Here is a 22,752-nt window from a genome sequence, read left to right on the forward strand (position 1 = left end):
CATCTGATTTTTACTTTTGCCAAATTTACCAACTGTAAATTTCTTGTGTCTAAGCAGATGAGCAGTATTTCAAAAGAGCTTATGTTTAATAAACAATAATATTACTTATTAATTTGGTGGTAAGAGATATATAAATAAAATTTTTACTTTTATGATATATTTACCACCAATGACAAAAAAAAGAAATGCACTTTTCTGCCAAATTTACAAACTGCACAATTCTTGTTAAGTAGGAAGTATTGCAAGATAAGTATTATTTCAAAAGAGCTTATGTTTAATAAACAATAATATTACTTATTAATTTGGTGGTAAGAGATGTATAAATAAAATTTTTACTTTTATGATATATTTACCACCAATGACAAAAAAAGATATGCACTTTTCTGCCAAATTTACGAATTGCACAATTTTTGTTAAGTAGGAAGTATTGCAAGATAAGTATTATTTCAAAAGAGCAGAAGAAATCTTATGTTTTTTGAACAATAACAATATTTGTTGTTAAGCTGTTGCTAAGAGACGAGCGCTTTTTCTCGTAACAATCTGCCACAAAGTATGAATCAAATTTTTACTTTTATAATATATTTACCACCAATGACAAAAAAACAAAACATTTGAACTTTTCTGCCAAATTCACCAAATGCTAAATTGTTGTTAAGTAGTAAGCAGTGTAAGATAAGTAGTATTGAAAAGAGCAGAAGAAATCTTGAACAATAACAGTATTTGTTGTTAACATGTTGCTAAGAGACGAGCTCGTTTTCTGGTAACCAAGTGCCACGAAGTAAACATCTGATTTTTGCTTTTGCAAAATTTACCAATTGTAAATTTCTTGTGCCTAAGCCGTATTTCAAAAGAGCTTATGTTTTATAAACAATAATATTACTTATTAATTTGGTGTTAACAGATGAGCATTTTTTTCTAGTAACGAACTGCCACGAAGTATAAATCTTATTGTTACTATTGTGTTGAATGCGTGTTTTATAATATAGTTACCAAAAATGACAAAAAGAACAAAACATTTTCACTTTTCTGTCAAATTCACCAAATGAAAAATTCTTGTTAAGTAGCAAGTAGTGTAAGATAAGAAGTATTCAAAAGAGCAGAAGAAATCCTATGTTTTTTTGAACAATAACAATATTTGTTGTCAATCTGTTGCTAAGAGACGAGCACGTTTTCTGGTAACCAAGTGCCACGAAATAAACATCTGATTTTTACTTTTGAAAAATAAACCAACTTTAAATTTCTTGTATCTAAGCAGATAAGCAGTATTTCAAAAGAGCTTATGTTTAATAAACAATAATATCACTTATTAATTTGGTGGTAACAGATTACTTTTTCTCTGGTAACAAACTGCCACAAAGTATAAATCAAATTTTTACTTTTATAATATATTTGCCATCAATGACAATAAAATAAATAAAAAAAAACTTTCACTTTTCTGCCAAATTCACAAAATGCACAATTCTTAAGTAGTAAATAGTATAAGATAAAGTAGTATTCAAAACAGCAGAAGAAATCTTGAACAATGAACAATAACAATATTTGTTGTTAATCTGTTGCTAAGAGATGAGTGCATTTTCTGGTAACAAAGTGAATTAACATTAGCACAAACAGCAGTGCACTGCCCCCCACTAGCAGTCAAGCAGTAGCCTTTTTCCTAAAATAAGCTTTTTAGCTATTATTTAATTTATTCACCATGTTTAGCACACTGAATGGAGGAAGTCAATGTAAGACAACATGTCAGTGATACCCCACGTGCCCCTGGCAGCACTTAGACTAATATTAGCATTTTGGCTTATTTTAGCTAATACACTAATTTTAACATACTGAATGGAGTAAGTCCATTCTACTCAACATTTTTGTGACCCTTCACATGCTGCTGACTACAATGTAGCTTACTTTAGCATTGATGCTAAATTTTAGGCATCAGAACGCTGGGTTCCAATCGACGGGCACACTTTGGCAGGCCCTGTTTAAATTTTTTCAGAAATTTTCTAGTTCATTAAAAATATTATCCATATAAAACTTTTTTTATTGGGGGGTATTAGTGGAGTGGCTTACTCTGAGGTTGTTTACTATATGTGTCAGAGCAGAGTCACTGTCCAAATTTCATGATAGAAAATGTTTTGCATAAAAAAAATAATAATACTTTTTTCCTAAGTATAGCAACATGTACCATGTTTAAAGTGTAACTTAAAATGTGCAAATGTTGGAAGTTACAACAATCCCCTGAATTAAATAGAATTCACACGAATAAATTGGCCTACATGTTTTAAAATGTCCTGCGTGAGACACTTCCACCAATCAAAAGCTTTTGCTGCCACTTTCATTTTTATAACTTTTGCAGAGTATCACATTATGTTTGAAAACAACTTATACATTGTCAGTACCTCTCTTCATTTGTCATATTTTTGCTGTTTATCCTGCAAAAATTAAGTTTGATTTGGCTAAGAAGCTGAAAAGGAGAATCCTTCGCCTGCATTCATCTTTTTATGCTGTTTCCACTTGTTATTACAAACATTAAGTATATTTATGAACAAGTGCAAATTGACTTATAAGTCAAAACATTTTGAGCCAAAGTGTTTGTATCCACCTTTTGAAAATGAGAATATTATTGTTTAAAATGTAGGTGTGTCAGTAAATTGAACGCCTGGAAAAAAAAACAAAAGAAAAAAAAAACTAAGAAAAACACTCATAAAGCTTGGAAAAGGATTAGAATGGCAGAGAATTAAGAATCAAGCCTTGCCTGAGGGATGGGGATGTTGAAGAATGGGCATTAGCAAGGGCACTGAGTGCCTGGGGAGTTTGGGGTCTATCACCCAGCTTTGTGATGCTGATGCCTCTGGACACCTCTTACAATCCTGTCTTGTTAGCCACAAGAGCTTCAGGGCTGGACATTACTTTCACTCCATAAAAGACTAGATCACAACAATAGACTAAAGAGGGACAAGGAGAGATTTGTCTTGTCCAAGTGTTATGTCCTCACATGTCCATTTAACGTTTCATGACCTTAAACTTGGCTTGTGCCTTATAGCTAACAACACTAGCTCTCAGCCCCTGTGTCCTGCTGATTGTAGAGCGGCATTGTAAGCCCATCTCTGTTAGATGATTTCTTTCCCTTTAAATGTCTTTAAAAGTTTTATTTGCTGCTGTCGTGTGCTGCGGGATTATCTGAAACAACTGGAAATGGATGGTGGATTTTAAGAAGCACAGTCAGGCATAATATCTGTGTCATGTTTGCGACTGCTGTTTTATGAGATGGAGGATGTTGTGTGAAAGTACGAACCTACCTGCCTCAGCAGTGTTATTGCAGTGTGTCAGCTGATTCTGGGGTGACACCGAAGACAATCCATGTATAACTCAAGCGCAATTCCTCATGTGATATTACCTTTAGGAAGTGAAAACATAGAAATCTATGTAGAGTAATTCATAAATAGTTAAGAGCTTATGAAAATAATTATGGATTTTCCTGTAAAGTTTCCAGAGTAGGCATTATTCTTGGTCACTGAATGTCCTTCTTCAACCTGTTCATGTTGGATTAATTTAAAGAGCGCTATTTTCTGTCTAAAATGACAAAAGAGGTGTCACTAGTTTGCCATTCCACTCAAGCATCATAACACCTACTAATTTTAGAGGTTGGCCAGGATGGATTTTTTTAAAGGCCAGTGTCAATCTTTAGAAATCAGAGCCTCCGATGCATGCTGTGATTTTAAATTTTTTGTAGCAATTGTTTTTTTGTTTTGTTTTTGTTTTTTGTTTTTTTTAATAAAACAAAATTATAAACATAATTACACATTAATTGCCCAGTCCAACAAATTAATCACCTGGAAGGAATCGTCCAGTTTATTGTATTTTGTTACTAGAACTGAAAGAGGGTGCAATTATTTTCTTCATATTAAGTAGTAGTATAATGAGTGGAGCTAAAGTGCACACTAGGAGTCTTGTGATGCGTGTCCTAAATTAGCAACTTTAACTAGTAAAATTTCAAACTATATATGTAGTTATTACAGATAGATACTACATATAAACACTGAGAAAAATACTCAGTATCAGTATCAAACACTGCTTGAAATTCAGTGTTTTCCATGTTTGTTTTTCTTTTTACACATTCTGTTCTTAGTGTAAAAAAACAATATTGCAATATTTTAATCTTAATTAGACATTAGCCAATAAGTAGCAGACAATCCAGCGCTCGTTTATATAAAAAATATAATTTAGATCAGCCTGTTTGGGAAAACTATAGACAATGTCACACTTAGTACAAGTGTTAATGTCATTTATGGGAGTGTAATTGATCCAGTAGTATATTTTATTTTATAGTAATTTCTTCCATTTGCCTGACAAGTTTCCTGTTGATACAAATATGTTTTATTACTGAGGGACAAAAAGCCTCTTACTGAAATTAATTACATTAAAAGAATGAATAAATAAAACCCGGATGTGTTTAAAGTGTAATCTTTGCCAAATAGGCAGCTTTGAACTGTTGTTTGAACCAAACAAGTAAACTATGATCCAAAAAAACCCCAACGCTGGAGCAATTCACTTACAGTGGGAATGCAAAAGGCTATCCAGCAAACCAAGCACAATAAGTGATCCAAAGAGAGGAAGTGACTTTGATTATGGGTGTGATGAAGAAGTGAACCTTATTAGGAAGACATGCATCTGGCATAATGTTTATTATTGAGATGATTATATGATAAATACATAATTTCCTCTCTTGTCTGTGTCTTCCATCATGGTTTCCTCATCTCTTTTCATGACCTCATGCATTTGAGCCACTCAGATCCTTTATCAGGTTTGAGAATCAGTGACACTACCAATCCATTTGCACAGGCGTGCTGCGTTGAGTGGTGCAGAGACAACCAAGTAGCAAATCTTGCACATCATCTGTTTTTAATCCACTACTGTGTCATAGAATCTAAATTGTTCACACACAAATGAACTGCGTGTACTTTTTTTGTTTGCCAAATGCTGCTGCTGTCCTCTCGGGGGAGCTGCTTATTTTACCCTTTACCCCTTCCAGAGGTCCCACAGTCGTCCCCATACCCTGGGCATGAAAACTGCAGTCTTACTGTTATTACCAAAGCAGCGGATCGCAACTTTAGCGTTGTTGGAATATTTAGCCAGTGTTTTACTGAAAGCTCAACTTTTGATTTGACGAAGGCGGCACTAGAAGACTGGATTTATGAAGAGAGTGCTGTCCAGAGCAGCTTTCCTGGTTGGGGGAGCTCTTCAGGAGCCTTTCCCAACTGGGAAGCAAGCTTTCCTGGTTGGGGGAGCTCTTCGGGAGCCTTCCCTGACCGGGGAAGCTTGCCGGGACTAGAAGACTGGACCCACGAAGAGAGCGCTGTCCAAGAGAACGTTTCCTCAGAAACCACAGAGATTGTTGAAAACGAGACAGAAATTGAATCTTCTCTTGAAAAAACGAAAATATATGGGAACCACTTTTATTTATGTTTTCAAGTTTGTTAGGGTTGTGTTCCTTGTTCTTTCCATTTGATCTTATTTACTGTTTGGGTATTTTCAAGTTTTTTATTTTTCTATATCTTGTCTGTGGACTTGTTTATTAGTTTGAAACATCAAGCCAAGCATTGAGCGCTTAGCTTTAAATTTAATTACATTTAATTTAATTACATTTAATTTAATTAATTCAGTTTCAAAAAGGTGTTGGGGGCTGCACAGTGGCTCAGTTGATAGAGCTGTTGTCTTGCAGCAAGAAGGTACTGGGTCCAATTCCTGTCCTGGGTCCAATTCCTGTCCTGGGTCTTTCTGCATGGAGTTTGCATGTTCTCCCTGTGCGTGTGTGGGTTCTCTCTGGGAACTCTGGCTTTCTCCCACAGTCCAAAAACATGACTGTTAGGTTAATTGGTTTCTCTAAATTGTGTGTGTGTGTGTGTTTGTGTGTGTGAGAGAGATAACTTGTGGGGACGATTTTCCTGACACATACTATGTTGTGGGGACCAAAGCCTGGTCCCCACAAGGGGAAACCCTGTTTCTGGGTCAGAGTTAGGACTAAGGTGTGAATTGAGTTTTGGTTAGAGTTAGGGTTAGGTATGTGATGGTTAGGGTTAGGAAACAGGTAAAGGTAAGGTTTAGGCTGTAGAAATGAATGGAAGTCAATGGAAAGTCCCCACAAAGATAGCCACGCAAACGTGTGTGTGTGTGTGTGTGCATGGTTGTTTGTCCTGTCTGTCTCTGTGTTTCCCTGTGACAGACTGGTGACCTGTCCAGGGTGAACCCCGCCTCTTGCCCAGAATGTTAGCTGGAGATAGGCACCACCACCCCTCCCAACCCCACTAAGGGACAAGGGTGTACAGAAGATGGATGGATGGATGGATGGATGGATGGATGGATGGATGCCAAAGGGACATTAAATGTTGTAGCTCATGAACATTCTTCAAAGAGCCATTGAAGATGGCTTCATCAGACAGTCTGATGAAGAGGATGGTCAGGATTGTCCCTAATTTTCTTGATCCTATGAAGAAGCCTTCTCTGCATGATCATCTCCAGAGGTTCCACAGTTGTCCCCAGAACAGAACCAACCTTCTTTATCAGGCTGTTGAGTGATTTTTAGGTCCCTGGCTCTGATGCTGCTGCCCCAACAGATGACGCTCTCAACAACAGACTGATAGAAGATCTGCAGCATCTTGATGCAAACCTTGAAGGATCTTAGCTTCCTCCAGAAGTCCAGTCTGTTCTGCCCCTTCTTATATTGATTATGCTAATTTTCAGAATAATGATTATTAATAACAACTACAATTATTACTATTAATAATAGTAGTATAATATATTTTTGTTGTTTTTAATAATAGTGATGTAATAATAATAATGATTTATAATAATTACTATTATTATGTAACATATAACATATGTTATGTTATTATTACATATTTTTACTATGTATTTTACCAAACATTTGTTATTTTGTCATCTAATTATAAATAAACATTTTAATAAACTACAAGTTTATAATACTTGTCAGGCAACAAGCCCATTTAACTCTGTTAGAGATTCAGATACTCACTATAGAGTAAAAATAGATTAATTCTTCTTCTATAGAAATGAACAATTAATCCCAGGTCTTCAGTCAAAACATGTAGAGCTACATATTTTCCTGGGCAACTTAAAAATTATTTAACTCTGTATTGAGATTATTTATCATATGAAATTTTTGGATTATTTTTTGGGGGGGATATATACATTTGTTTGTAGGATGTAGATGTGAAGCTAACTGCTGGCACAGACCTAAAGTATAGCATGCAGCTGGCATCAAAAACAGCTTACTGGTAGATTTCATGCCTGTTTTTTTCCTCCCCCCCTATTTTTGTGCATAGCGTTCTAAAATATTTTAGACATGCCTATATTTATTTATTTATTTTGAACAGACAGAAAAGACAATTAAGAAAGAAAGGAAAAAAATAGAATGAAATAAACTAAAGAAATCTTGTATTTGTGTTTCCAGGTGTGTGTGTGTGTGTGTGTGTGCGTGTGTGTGTGTGTGTGTGTTTGTCTGTCGTGCAGACACCTCTGTGAATGTTGTTTAAAATCTTTGAAGAAACCAGAAATCAACAGCAGCAGAGAAAACCTGGTACAGTTTGGATTTCAAAAAGTCTGACTAGCTCAGGGAAGTCACTCATTGATTAGCATTGGTTTCAGGTCTGGCAGCAGGGCTCGTGAATAATCAGCGGTTTGGACAGGTTAACACCTTTCTTCCTTTCCCAGTGCTCGAGGACAGCAGACAGCATAGCGTGAAGAAATGTCTATCCCCCGGCCCTCATGTCAGGAATCCCGATGAGGTTTATTGGGGCAGAAAGGGCGCAGATTCCCCCCCTGAGGCTGTAGCTTGAGCTACAAAGCTATTGGTCTTGTTTCTTTAACACACGCCACACCTCCCTCGCCTTTTCTGTCTCATTCGCTTATTTAATCCCTTTGTTCCTTAAAACCGTGTTGCACTGGAGAGTGTAACATGACAAGACTGTGAAAATGTACAGAAACTACTTTGTTTTATATGGAAGCTGTTTTAAAAAAAAGTAGCAGGGTAGATGGGTGTAGAAAATTTGCAGAGAGTGGAAAGTAATGACATCATGCAGACTGCCTGTTGGTGTATCAGTCGACTATAAAGATTAGATAATTGTTTTTGTGTTCATGTACCTTCTCATTGGCCGGCTGCCAGCATAAATCAGACTGTATCATTACACGCATAGGGACAGGCTCACAAGCCAGCTTTAGGAGGTGCTGTTAATGGCTGTCTGGTTAAAAAGCAGTGATTGCCAGTTCCATGAGATACTTACTTGGCAAGCCAGCAGGCATTGCTCAGCACAAATAACAACCTGAGGACGGCACACCAGCCACACAGATTCCAAATGCAGTTTGCCAAGTTTTCCAGTCTAATCTGTCATCTCAGGATGTGCTTTAAGATGTGATGTTGGATTAGACACACCTGAGTCTCAGCTCTGCAGCCCTGGGGGCTTCTGTCAAAGCTGAATGTTTCTGACTGAATACTGTGCTGTGAAGAAGTACCTGAGGTTTTTTTTTAGGTTTCTTCTATATGTTGATGTTTCTTCTACTTTTTGTCAAACATGAAATGTTTCAAATGATCAAGCATATTTTTATATCAGACAATGACAACTTGAGCCAATTATTTTAGGAAAAATGCTACCCAGACCAATGTGAGAAAGCAATGGTTCCCTAAATAAAGCTAGTTGCACACTGTGGGCACGACTATGAGTCTTTTCGATCGCCCGTGGAGGAATTTTGACCCATTCTTCTTTGCTGAATTGTTCATTCATCACGTGCTGATGCAGCAAAGCACCCTTCTAATATGCTGTTCAGCTCTGTCTTGTGTGCCTCCTGCCACCGCCATGTTTGAATGTTTCATTGAAGTTCCTTTTATTAAGTTCTCTGTTAGTTTCACACCTGGTGTTATGGGATACACACTGTTCCACATTTTCTCCTTTTGTGGACAGTGGCTCTAACTGTGGTTTGATGGAGTCTCAAACCTTAAAAATAGCTTGGTAACCCTTTCCAGATGGATGGATTTCCGTGACTTTGTTTCTAAGTTTTGCTTGAATTTCGTGATGGTACAAGTCTGGCAGTCGTAGTGAGACATTCGCCTTCTGCATCGGACCAGAACCGAACAGTGGGAGTTTAAGGTTTAAGTATTTACTTCCTCAAGTCCTCGGCTCCTCAAAGCTACCTAAACTTCTTTGTGACTTCTGGAAGTTGAGTAGCTGGGGGTGTTTTGAATCCCATGAAATTCAGACCAATCAAACAATAGTTTCACATGGAGAAGGGGGCAAAAGTTTGAAAGATCCAGTAGCTTGCAGTGTTCAAGTTCTACGCCCATAGAACCATCTGTCGTCTTCTTCTTATTTCTCTCTCTGTGGCCTGCCCTGCTACCAGCCTTTCTTACTGCCACTTTTGCTGCAGTTGGCTCCGCTCTGCCACAGTTTTTCATCAAAACACCAAACCTCAATGGAGCATTCAAGCCCAAACCCGCTCCAGTGCTGCCCCTCCCTTCTGCCTGTCTCTGTTCTGACTCTGCCTTCTTTATGCCTTACTCACTCTCTGCACATTTAATGGCCCAGTGCAGGAAGAGGCCCTCGTTTTGATTGTGATAGCAATGTAGCATCTGAAGATTTCAGTGAGCCGAGTAGATTAATTAATTGAACTTTTAATCAAAGAAATGCATGGTTAGCTACGGTATTTCTTGTCTTTTTGTAGGTTTAGATTTTATCGCAATCTAAACGTTTTCATAAATATATAAAATAAGAAAGCTTTATAAGTTGTAAACACATAAGTTTCATATATGTTTCAAATTGCTGTGTGTTACAAACATGTTCAATGAAATATAGTCTTGATCCTTACGGAGGTGTGATGGGGGAGTACTCCTCTTTTTCAGAGAACAGTTCTCTGCTTGTTGGTTCTAGTTTTGATGCTTTACGTTATGATAAAGGAACAAACAGGTATCTTGAGTCTATATCGATAGACTCAACACCTGTCTGAGATCCAATAGCACCTGTTTGAGATTCTTTTGGTTCTCAGTGAGGAGCCTAAACAGCAAACTCACCATTTCACAATGTGCGGTAACACATATGCGAGTAATATCTGCTGAGTGTTAAAGCTAACTTCCTCAATTAGAGGTTATCCATCGAGATCACCTGATCTACCGCTGAGCCCAAAATATTCATATCCCTGTCAGATTTTGTTTTAATTTAGAACTCTACAGTATATTGAATGGCAAAAAAAAAAAAAAAAAAATCACAAAGGACTGATTGGAGACAATGTTGGGAGAAATGTGGCATTAATTAATACTCTGTATGCTCAACAGTTGAATAGGTCAACTTATTAGTCTGACTGAGCTGTTCTTTATTGGCTGAGGTGTTAGAGCTCATGGAGAGTGGTGGGAAGAGGTAGTGAAGAAAGAAAAGCATCCAGAAAATAATTAATTATAGTTAATATTATCATAATTTTTAAAAGTGGTATTTTCATTCAAGCTACAAGTTTGCTTTCTGATCGGAAATGTCTGAAGTATCTCCCAAAAGATAAAAAGGCAACTTACAAGGTGTATTTTTTTTTTATAAGAGAAAACCTTTAGATTTATTTACATTTTAACTTAAAACGGCTTGGCAAACATATTTACCAGTTTCTAATTGCTGCTGTCTGTAACATACAAGTGCCCTGAATTGGTTACAGTAACTAATTGGGTTAGTTACTGTTCAGCAACTAGTTAACCCAATGTTGTACACATTCTGTTCTTATATGATGAGTTTGTTGGAGATTTGGTAGCAAGATGTTGTTATGGAGACAGAAGATGGAGTTCGCAGGTAGCTTGGACTTCTGTGATTACAAAGTTATTTATTTTATTAAATAACTTGTAGTTTGAACGGCCTTGTTGATGAAATGTGCTGTGCTGTACAAATATACTTGATTGATGGTGCCTTTTTCCCAAGAATTATTGCTTGTAGTTTTTATTTTCTGGTGAAGTCAGAATCTATGTGGCGTTCCCAAAAGTTTACCTACTGTGCATTTACTGCAAGTTTTTTTTTCTTTTAACCTCAACTCTCCTTCTTTTTTTTGGCTACATAATAATAGATGAGTTACACAGCACAGTATCCTTCATGTAGATAATGAACATAATGATATTACAATGTAAAGTTAGTTTGGTTTCCTTTTAAGGTTGTATAACCACCAATCAGTTGTCATATACTGTGGTTCATCCTGGAATGTGTAGATTCTGTTCTGGAGTCCTGGAAAGTTTGTTTTGAGTGACTGAAGTTAGCCAACTGAGGATTAGCACAGACAAGCAGACACTAAGTTAAGATTTATATCCTAACATTATCCCAGTCCTCTCAGATTGTAGCCAGGGCCCAAACATTACTAACAAGGACATGCAAAGCGTATCATGAACCGGGACCAAGAGTTCATTTATAGTACGGGAGAATTTGAAATGGCAACGTTCTAACTGTGAAGTGATAGAGCTAACAAAAACAAAAAAACAAAAATTTAAATCTTAAACTGTACAATTAATATATGAATTACTTTCTAATAGATATACAGTCCACAGGTATTTCATATATAATTCATTTGCTAAGAAGCTACAAAAACTGTATGTATGATGACAGTAATAAAAAAAATGGCTTTAACATGAGAGAGGATTTCAATTCAAGTCACCTATGCATCTTATCAAGATGGGGGACGACTGTCACAATTACTTCTTGTGAAAATCTGCTTCCTTAAATAATTTCTCTTTTTGTTTAAGTTAAAATTGTGAAAGTGCAACTTATTGGTTACAAATTAATAACTAAAGAGGAACTTTTGTTTAGTCCAAAACCTACTGTGCACTAGTAATTGAAAATAGTGTATATTTCAAGTAAAACAGATCAACTGAGGTTCTGATTTTGCATTGTAGTAAAGGACTGTTTCAAGATATTTTGTTTGTTTGTTTTCTGTCCCAACTATAACCAGCTTTGTTTCAAAATATAGAATGCCAAGAATTGTTCAAATCTGGGATGGGTTATGCTAAAATAAATAAGCTCAGTTTGTTTTTTTTTTTAAAGAAAATTGGAGTTTGCTTAAGTTCTCCCAGTAACTCAAGAACTCAAGCGAAATGAATTGGACAAAACCAAGATTTGATGTGGCAAATCAGACTAGGGTTTTTATCCAACAATGTATGTGGCATTACCATAGAACTGTAAGACACACAATGTCGATTAATTAAATCCAGCCTTTGATATGATTTTTTTGCTTAGAGCTAATGATATCATATTTAAGTTTGGAATATCACATCAGACAATAAAAAAAAAAGCCTTTTAAGTATAGAAATGAGAAGTATGTGTAACGCTTTCTTAAATGTTTTTTTTTTTTTTTTTTCAAAACATATTTTTAATCTGTCAAACGAGCTTCATCGGAGTGCATAGTCCATTTACTAAATATTGCTGTATAGGTATAATTTTTTTTACTAGTGAACAATGTGCAACCTAATTCACTTGCAGTGCTCTCTGTGGTAACAATTGGTCTACATTTTTTTTGTTCATTTGAGTTGTTGCTGAAATGTACCAGCTGAGCAAACTTTCACTTCCTTTGCACGTGCATGGCAAACCTCATTCACTAAAACTGACACTGCTCTGGAATAGCTTAGACGGGCACCATGCTCACACATGTCTGAATTAGTTTCCAGGTCAAGCATCACATTTACCTTCAACATAAATTAACATGCGCAGTGGAAAGTGTCTCGGCACTACGGCAGAAGCAGACATCTATAGTTTTCCTTGTCTCCTCTCTCGGGGGTGTACAGCCAATCAGCACCAAGGAAAATCAATGGCGCTCCAATAGCTTTTCAAGTAGCACCGCACGGTGGTGTGTCAGCTTCCTTACCTGCATTTTTTTTATTATTTTTTAGAATGTTTGGATATGCTCTACTACATAAATCTGCAAAAAATAAAAAAGAAATCGTAGTAGATTTTCTGTGAATAATTTGGAGTTACTTTCCATGAAAAAAATCCACAAATAGGTGACTCTGAAAACTTAACCATGATTAGGTGGAGGTTTGCTGTAGAGTGTTAATAATACATGAACTTCTATCCATAGGATGCAGAGTATCTAGTTATGCTGCAAATATTTCCTTTAGGTTGTTTTGAGTATTTTGTCTGAATTTCTAAAAAAAAACAAACATATGTATAGTCTCTATCACCTCTAAGTATACCTGATTAGTTGAATACATTTCCAATACTTAAAGTATGAAATAGACCATATGCTAGTCATTTCCCTTTAAAGATGAATATAACAAAGTCAATTTTTTTCCATTATATGTCTGCAAAGTACATCAGGTGACCTACATTAAGGGGGATCTGCGTTTCCCAAACACTGAAGATGCAGTGCAGGTGGATGTTGCTCGTTGTGCAGCTGGTGTCCCATCTTCTGCTCTCTGAGTGCTCCTGAGTACTGCTGCTTGGCTCATTGATTGGTTAAGGTGTGCTTATGATTGTGCTGCAAAGATTCTGCATCGTATAACCTGATGGATGTTTTTTTTTTTTTTTTTTTAAATGGGCTACTGTTTTCTAATGGGCTTCGATCAAAGTTCCCATCAACCAGCGCATCGGGTTTCTTCACTATGGCATCCTCACAGATGAATGATTTTACTTTCTTGCATTATGTCAGGAGTGAGGACATAGCTTGGAACAGCAGTTTTGACCAAGCAGATTTAGCCTTGCTGGACACCAGTGTCGGACCAGATTTGGTTATTGATCTACATGGTACATTTTTTAGATGCAGTTTTTACAAAGATTAATTTAAACATAAGACTGTTGTTCTTGTTATCTAGATTTTCTACAGTTTTGTATTCATTTTGGCCTCGATTTAGCCAGTACCTTAATCCAGATATATTGTGCAGATACTTATGTAAACTGTAAAAAAAGAAAAAGAAAAAAAGCCAAGTTTCAAGTTTCACTATACTTGTAGGTCAGAAGGATAACTAAAGTTTTTTTTTTTATTTGGTAAATGCCAGAATAATAGTTTTTTTTAAAAAAAAGATTTTGTTATTACATTGCATTTGATATATTTGCCTTTTCTACTTTATAACTTGGGGCAAACATCTTGGTTCTCCTGTCATCAGCTTCTCTTAGTAGTTTGCTTAGATTTAGTCCCATTCATTCTGACAGGCCTGGCGTTGAATCTGGTTTGTAGGCCACCTTGTTCAGAAACCTTTTCATCTCAACAACATTTCGATGGATCTAAGACACTTTGAATTCCCGCCTCTTTGTAATTAATTTTTTTTGTATTTCTAGAGTAATTGTCTATTTGGAAAAAGACATTTCTGCCTAAGCTTTAACTCCCTGCCAGGTGTCTAGAGATGTTGCCACATAATGTTATTTGCTCCTGATGCCATCTAATTTGTGCACAAGTCTCCCCTCTAGCAAAACATCATCACAGCAAATACTTCACATTTTGAATTGTGATGTTAAGCTTGTAAGATTCGTTCCTTTTCCTCCTAATGTAGCTGTGACCGTTATGGCCAAATATTTCAGCTTCGGTTCTGTAAGAAAATCGGACATGTGTCCAAAAAATTGGTTCTCTGAGTTAATTTTACATAAGAGAATTTTGTTTTCTGTGTTGCTTCTGAAGTGGTTGGTTTCTTCCATTCTGAGCAGCTTTTCAGCTCATGTTGTTACAGGGTTTCTGTCACCGTGGATCATAACGCTCTCGTCCCGGCTTCAGCCAGAACGATCGGGTATTTTGCTTCGGTTCTACTGTTGATGCACATATTTTCCTCTGAAATGTGTATATCGTTAGAATAAATAGCTATTTATCTCCTTCTGCAGAGTGCGATCACTGGACATTCCAATGGTGTCTATACTTGTGTACAGTTGCTTGCCTAGATGGCTACATCAGATATCTGGATAAGAAAAAAAAAAATCCACAGTTCTCTTTCTGATAGCGTAGCTGATTCCTCCTTATTTTTTCATGATGTCACACAAGGTAGCACCGTGTTTGAGGTGTTGCCTTAAGACATCCGCATGTATACCTCAAGGTAATTCCTTTATTATTCAATCTATTAAAAGCTTTTCATAACTGTAGCATTGTGATCGGGGTATAGTCATTCAGTGTTTGAGTAGATTATTCCTAATAGAACCTGACACAAAGCAGGAAATCATAAATCTTTGACGTAATGTCAGACAGTGAGGAAAAGGGAGATTTTTTTGTTTTTTTTGTCTCTTTGTATAGCGTATGTAAACATCTGATTTCAAATTTATTTGGGAGTTTGATAGACAAATGCAAAAACAACATGTAGAAAACCAGGTAAAGACAGCAAGCGGAGATTTTCAGAGCTTAATCTTTACCAGCTACCACTTCTAGTTGTTCCACACTAAGGCTTTCCTAAACCAACAGAGTCACAGTTTCTGTGATTAATCTCGGGTTTTCCCCAGAAAACACTTGTTAAAAAGTCATTTATAGATCACATCTTACTTGGATACATTTTGTCTTTGTCTGTTTTAATAAAGATATTATAGAGAGGCTGACGTTTCACTCAACCTGAAGCCTAGCTTGGATGTCAGTCATTGTTCCTAAGAACATTGGCCCACTCAGTTTTACCGTCTCTGAACTTTTGCATGCGCATGTAAAGTTTCAGTATGCATGCGTGTGTTTATGTGCTGACTTTTCCATCTTTCCAACTCAGAGGTTTCTTAGGGAGGGGACTACTTAAAGCTGTTTTTTTTTTCTCTCTCTTCTGCTTGAAGCTCTGGAACTTATTACAGTCTGAGGCATTTTCATAAACAGGCCATTCAGCTGCCTCTGCACGGCTCTGAATGAGACTCAGTGTCACAAGGAGAAAGAGAGTTAATGTGGGCTGGTTAGTCGCAAGACCTCCCCATTACGGAAGCCTCCATTTGTAGGACCATTTTGTGCTATATTAGTAGGGTTTTCAATTTTAAAAGATTGCAATGGAATTGCCACTGAATGTCTTCCGTGCACCCTATTGGGTACTATTGGACAAGCTGGCATATAACATGCATATGATCTAAATGCTCCTATCAATGAAAAATTAAGAGCGTCTGAATGGACACTAAAACCATTTGGCCATTATAATGCATTTTTAAAGATGGCTTTATTGGCGCCTGATTCGTCAGGGTAAAATGTAGTAAAAGTGAGTCTAAACTGCACCTTGTGGTTTCTGTTTTACAAAACAACTTTTACATTTTTTGTGTTTTGTAAATGAAACAACGTAGCATGCTACCAGGGACTTCACACTGGCCATAACTCAGTACATTACTCCACAAATGCACGCATATGAGTGCTGTCATGAATTGGTTATAGTGGCTTAGTGGTATAATCGTAGCGCTATGGTCTGAAGCTGGACTGTTTTAATCCCTTCCAATGGTCTCTGACATTCTGCCACGACGTACATATGTTGAACACTTGAGTAACATGAGCAGCTGAACTATTAAATGATCACCACTTGTCGGTGAATCAAATCAGGTGGCGAAGGGGGACAGGCTTTGTACAAACACTAAAATACTGAAAGTTTGTCAGGAAATCCGCTGGACCCCGCAGTCAGGAAAACCTTTATCTCTTATGGAATCCTGCAAACTGGAGGTGCGGTACATCAGACAGAAAATATTTAATTTCGAGTCTATTTTTAAGAGCTGATGACAGCATTAATGATGTTTCATCCGCATTTTGCTGGCACTTCTGGCATTAAATATGTTCCCCACACCCCTCTAGAGCTTAAGCATCTCGGCCACTAATGATTTACTTCAGTCGAGGGGATTAAGGGCAATGAGTGTGCGTCCAACTGTTCAAATATATTAGCAATATCTAGGGAGCTTAAAGAACTGACACTTGAATATAGTATCCTGCCAGATGTTGTCCAAGCAGTCTTTTTGAAAATGCAATATTTCACACTTTGATATTGCGCTGATTGTTACTAGAGACGCAAATCTTTCAGTGTGTAGCAATTCAGTTCCAGTTTTAGGTTCATGATTTGAGTCATGAACAATTTTTAATTCAGAAACCAGTTCTTCTATTCAAACAGTCTAGAGATTATGTGACTGACGAAAGGAAAAAACTTTGAGGGAAAAAAAAGCCTTTATTTAAAACAATCCTATAAGGTACTGTATCAAATTCCATCAGTTTATATTTAATCAACAATAGATTTGTGCATTAATAGTAACTTAAACTACCAGGATTAGATTTGCTTAGATGCTTGGCTTTAAAAGAAAAAAATATATAAAAATCAAATAATTATTCAAAAATATATTTTTTTACAAAAAAATTAAGCAAACTAAAATCAGTTTTTGAGCATTTTGACTGATCGATTTAGAATTGCCAGCACTATGGACCTTCCCTACTGGTGGGAGTGGGAGTGGGCGATACGGACTTCAAGGTTTATCATAATATCTTGTGGTACTATTGTGATAACAAAAGTGAAAATAAGAACTATTTATTACTACTTTTTTGGGTAACTGCATGCCTGTGACTGCATAGCAAAACATTCCTTTGCACACACTATCTGTAATTATTATTTTTTTTTTTCAAATAAATTGTTACTTATTTATACTCACATTGAACAAACAGTGAAGACAATAAACTAGCAATCCCTGTAATAAGCGCAGCTTTGGGGGATTTTACACATCATTAATTAGAATTTATCATAAAAACAATCAATCAAAATTCTTATGGTGATAAGAAACAGTAAATCATCAATTATAACAATAAATGCCCATCCTTAGGTTGAAGATACTAACCATTCTGTTTGCTAGCTGCCAGCTTCAGGTTCACAACATTTGCACACGTTAAAAACCACTATTTCACAGTGCCTATAAATATATATGTATATAATCAGCTAACAGTGCAAATAATAGCACAGACTTCAGTGTTTGTGTTGACTGAGAGTAAAGATTCTTGTCAACTTTGTTCCTTCCTTGTCCTGAAAAGTGAATTATTGAACAAACACATGCTGGATAGTAATTTCTTATTTGCCATTTCCTCAAAAGTTATTTTCTTTTTCTTCTTTTTTTGGACAAACGTGCCATGTATAAAATCCCTGCTTACTTAATAAAGTTGTCGTGTCTTTAAGGAATTAAACTCCCAACAGCTGCACACAAAGCAAAAATCTGAAAGGCAGAGCAGATTTGACCCGGAAAAGGTTTTAATCCGCAGCTCAAGAACTCTGATGTTTGACGAGGATTATCATGTTTACCACTATACGAGTCTCAGTAAATGTTGAAACCGTCTTGCTTTTCATCCTGTACGTCAGCGTAATTAACTCCTTTGTGTGTTGACGTTTAATAAAAATTTCTGATTATTGACGTCTTTATTTTGCAGGTTTACCAAGAAAGCGACAAGGTAAGACTTTTCTAAATAAATCGTCTTGTCGAGGCTTTCATAATTCTTTTAGTTATGTTGTCCTGCTGTAACTTTCATACACAGGCTTAGATTAAAGTTTTACTTGTCTTGCCGTGTTACAACATGGAAGTCTTTAACATTTGCACCAAACATACCCCACCAGCCCCCGCTCATTCATGAACACATACACACTAAGCGCAGGACAAAGGGCTTCCTTTTCTATGAGCAGCCCATGACTGCCTTCCACTGCGAACTAAAACAGTGGCCTTTTTACTGTTGGGGCCGGCATAGGCAGAAGCGGCCATACATAGCCGCCTCATAGGTTCAAGCAGGAGTTTTGTCCTGTGGCATCTCCGCCGAGGAGCGTCTGTTATGTGGCACTCAGCAGAGCTGCTCCACATCCTCTCCGACTGTCACATTATACAGTGGACACACTCAGACCGATTCATTCACTGCGAGGTCTTTGAGTAACGCCATTCTCGGCGCTGAAAATAAACCGGCATTATTCGCCCGCCTGAATTTTGTGCTCATCAGCACATTAGCCACTGAACTTTTTCACATTTTACAGCCACAAACTTTGGTTTATCTAATTGGGATTTAATGTGATACAGCAACACGTGGTTAGTGTCAAGTTCAGAGGAAATGACAAATGGTTTACAAACAGATTTTGCAAATAAGAGATTGAAAATTGTGTGCATAATTTTGTAACCTTAATCTATTCTTTACAACCTTTTCTTGCAAATACAGCTGCAAATCATTTTTGGGTATATCTATCTATCTTTCATATCTAGAGTATGAAGTCTTTGCCCATGTTTATCAGAACAGATATTACTCAGTCAGACGGGGCGGAAAGTTTCTTTAAGAACTGTCTTTGAGGTCTTGCTGCGTATTTTCAGTTGTATATAGCCTGGACTTTGACTGGACTTTCTGGACCATGCTACTGTAGCACTTCCTCTGTTTAAGGTTGCGTCCTACTCCCACTTTTCAGCTTTTAACCTTCAAATGCTTTGCATTCAGTTCACACATCTTACCCATTGATTCTGACAAGCTTTGCTAACCCTGCTGAAAACAAGCAGCATAATGCTGCCTCCACCATGTTTCAGTCTGTTTTTTTTTTGTTTTTTTTTTCAGCTTTTCTGATTTATTTTCTTTCTTCAGCCTGTAATGTTAGCTGGAAAACTATGTGTTAGTATGTATCGAGTTTGTACCATTTTCAGATAATGCACTGATAAATGCCCCGTGAGATATTTTAAGTAGCCAAGCCCTGCTGTGAACTTCTCAAAAATTTTCTCGCTGCCCTTTCTGCTGTGGCCCTTAGTCTTCACAATGCCGCATAAATGTGCACTAATGTTCTCTGATAACTTCTGCCTTCACAAGACAGACAGGTCTTGTGAAGGCAGATAGACAATTTCATTTAGGGATTTCTTAAAACGGTTGATTATGTTTGATTTTATTTAGGATTGTCAGGTTAGTTGGGGCTTGAATGCAAATATACGCCAACATTTTTCTTTGTTTTTTCTTTTTCCAAGAGGTTACAAAACCCTCATATCATGTTTAATGTTTTGCACTTTTTTTGTTGATCACATAACATTATTAAGATCAACATTAATGTTTGTGTTTTCAATGGTTTCACAAATGTGGGGGAGTTTAAGAAATGGGCAGTAGAAGAAGTAAATATTTCCACAAGACACTATTATTTTGAAACGTTCCTTGTTTAGAACCGTTGGTCGAGGCTTATATGTCTCATTTATGTCCTTCTTTCCTTAGAACCAGCAGCATTCTGAGTAAGGACCATCCCCCAGACAAGAAACCCAAAAGTGACAAAGCCTCACTTTCCTCCAATGAGTTTGACCCTACAGGTAACTTCACATTCTCATTCTCAGGGACATCCTTTTTTTTTTCTTTCTTTTCTTCTGTTTTTCATGTTTACTCTTCTACGGTCTTTGTTCTTGTGGCCACTGCTGAACGTTCCTCCCACTCTTTGTTCTTTCTAACACACACAAGGCTGCAAAGCAAAATATGTGCTGTTAATCATTTACCAGAATGCGTGTTGGAAGATTAAACAGAATATATATGTTTGTATGTTTTTGCTGAAATAGATTATAATATAATATTTTCTCTCTTTTTTTTTTAAATATTAGTACTTAAATTATTTGATTAGGACTGTACAGTAAGTTTGGAGACACCACAAAATTTTCATGTGAACAAAGAAATAACCTGCAGTGCAATTCCCTCTCTATTCAACAAAACAATATCTGTTGACTAAGTCGTCAGTAATGAGAAAAAAATTATGTTATGTAGTGCACTGAAATAGGTGTATAATTGAAGTGGTTGACACCGTCTGCTGACTAATGTCTCACTTTCCTTCAGTGACACTCATAGGGTATTTGCAGTTTACTCGACTGGTTTTGCACCAGTCCCTCGACAGGTGACTGGAGTTGGACAGTTTTCTGCTCGGTTGGATCAACTACTATCAAAAAAATTTATATGTTTGCTTAGGTTATTGAATAGTAATGAAATAACTTTTCAGAAATCAAAACAGATGTCTTTTTTTCTGACCCCAATAAACCATCAGAATTAGGATAAAGAGAAGAGACGTAAAAATACCCTGCCCCCACCCCCCCAAAAAAAAATGGCTGCAGTTTTGATGACATTTGTAAAACCCTTTTAATAAAAAAAAAAAAAAAAGATGTATGTGTGACTTTGGATTTGGATAAAATACAGATATTGCAGATGCATGCATTTGAAAAGACTTATCACATCTGATTGGAATTCGGCTTTTTTTTTTGACCTGAAATATGGAGGACATTGCAGCAAAAACTCTGTTCACAGGTCGACTTGTGAAAGGACATTTCTGCAACGTCATTGAGGAACTGTTGTGTGAAAAGGCTCCGTGAATTGGAACTTTATTTCACTTTGCACTTATGCCACTCCTTGCTTAATCTAAGGCTGCATACCATTCTATGGTTTGCAAAATCTTTACCTGCTTTATCTTTGAATAAAGTATTAAGGAGGTGTGACAATAAGCTGCTTACTGCTGACACAAATGTAGTTGACAATCTGCTCACATTGTTTGGACTTGGTTTTTTTCTCAGGCATGTACCCAGAAACTGATCACTGCATTCTCTTTCATAGTGTTTAATAAAAATGCATGACATTTAAAAGGAAGTTGTGGAGGAAGTGTGTACTTCAAGTCATCCTTGCACTGCCTCTAAAACCGGTTGCCAAATAAGACATTGACCACAGTCTGGAGCCACGAATTGGCAACTGCACGCAGCCTATAAGCCTTTGCATGTTTGGTGTGAGCTGAAATGATCATCTGGACATTATGACAAAACCTTTAAAGCTTTTATTAAAGGTATTGGATATTGCAACTAGTAGAACTGTCTTTTTCCACAGACAGTACAGTAGTATTTTGCAATTGCTGTTGTATGTGCCGTGTCAGACTTCTCATTTTTATACTGGTCAATACTACGTTGCGAAGGAAAAACGTTTTCCCTGTATTCCGTCTCCTCCTAAACATTTCAGCTCAACGAACAGATTTTGTTTGTTTGCTTGTTTGTTTGAGACAAAGATTGACAGAATAAAATGTCATTTTCAGATGATGATTTAATTTCTTAGGGAAAAAGTCATCCAGAACAACCATGCCCATCTTTTTAGTTAATGAATTAACTCTAATTAAATACACTTTTTGAAACACACAAAGGCCTGATCACAAACAAAACAATAAAAACATCTAATATGACCTGTTTGACGACCTCCACAAAGTAACACATCTTGTCCTAATTTTAAGAAATTCAAAAACAAAAGAGAGCCTGTCCATGAATCCATCAGCCTGGAAAGAGTTACAAAGCCATTTGTAAGGCTTCGGGACTCTTAACAAACTGCAGTGTGACATGTCTGAACATGGGCTGGACTCCTCCTGACTGGGCCGAGAGGCGTGCGGAAAAAAACATAAAGCCTCCCTGAGTCTGCTGTGGGATTCGAACAAACCACAGTGAGAGCCATTTTCCACAAATAGAGAAAACATGGAACAGTGGTGAACCTTGCCAGGAGTTTGCCAGCCTACCGACATGACACCAAGAGCGCAACGATGAGTCATACGGGAAGTCACGAAGAACCCAGAAGAACTTTTAAAGCGCCGCAGAAAATCACTCGTCTCTGTTCAGGCTTTGTACAAAAATTGGATACAAAATTGTATCCATGTAGATCCAAGGCCAGACCTTACGGGCTTCAGTCGTGAAGTAGCTAAAGAGAACATAATGAAAGACGCCGTCTAGGCATCAGTGTGCCACTTTATTATGCATCAGAAAATTGATCTGAAACACACCAGTATGTCCACTTCACAGTGGCTATCCCACTGCGGTGGTGTGCTATGACCTTAAACATCCAACCATGCTTGGAAACCAA

General features: G+C 36.9%; 1 protein-coding gene across 5 annotated transcripts in view; it reads left to right on the top strand.

Annotated features, from left to right (window-relative positions):
- The window catches only part of arhgef12a (Rho guanine nucleotide exchange factor (GEF) 12a), a 57,904-nt gene that overhangs the window by 8,684 nt on the left and 26,468 nt on the right, over nucleotides 1–22,752 (top strand). For 4 of the 5 annotated variants that reach the window (XM_016670183.1, XM_016670184.1, XM_007549417.1 and 1 more), the window contains exons 2-3: nucleotides 18,322–18,342; nucleotides 20,110–20,201. In XM_016670183.1, the coding sequence (XP_016525669.1) occupies nucleotides 18,322–18,342; nucleotides 20,110–20,201 (113 nt within the window). The remainder of the gene's footprint in view (nucleotides 1–18,321; nucleotides 18,343–20,109; nucleotides 20,202–22,752) is intronic. The other variant, XM_016670185.1, reaches the window with a different exon arrangement.

The sequence above is a fragment of the Poecilia formosa genome, unplaced genomic scaffold (assembly GCF_000485575.1).
Source record: "Poecilia formosa unplaced genomic scaffold, Poecilia_formosa-5.1.2 Scaffold31, whole genome shotgun sequence".
In the NCBI taxonomy this organism is placed as follows: Eukaryota; Metazoa; Chordata; class Actinopteri; order Cyprinodontiformes; family Poeciliidae; genus Poecilia; species Poecilia formosa.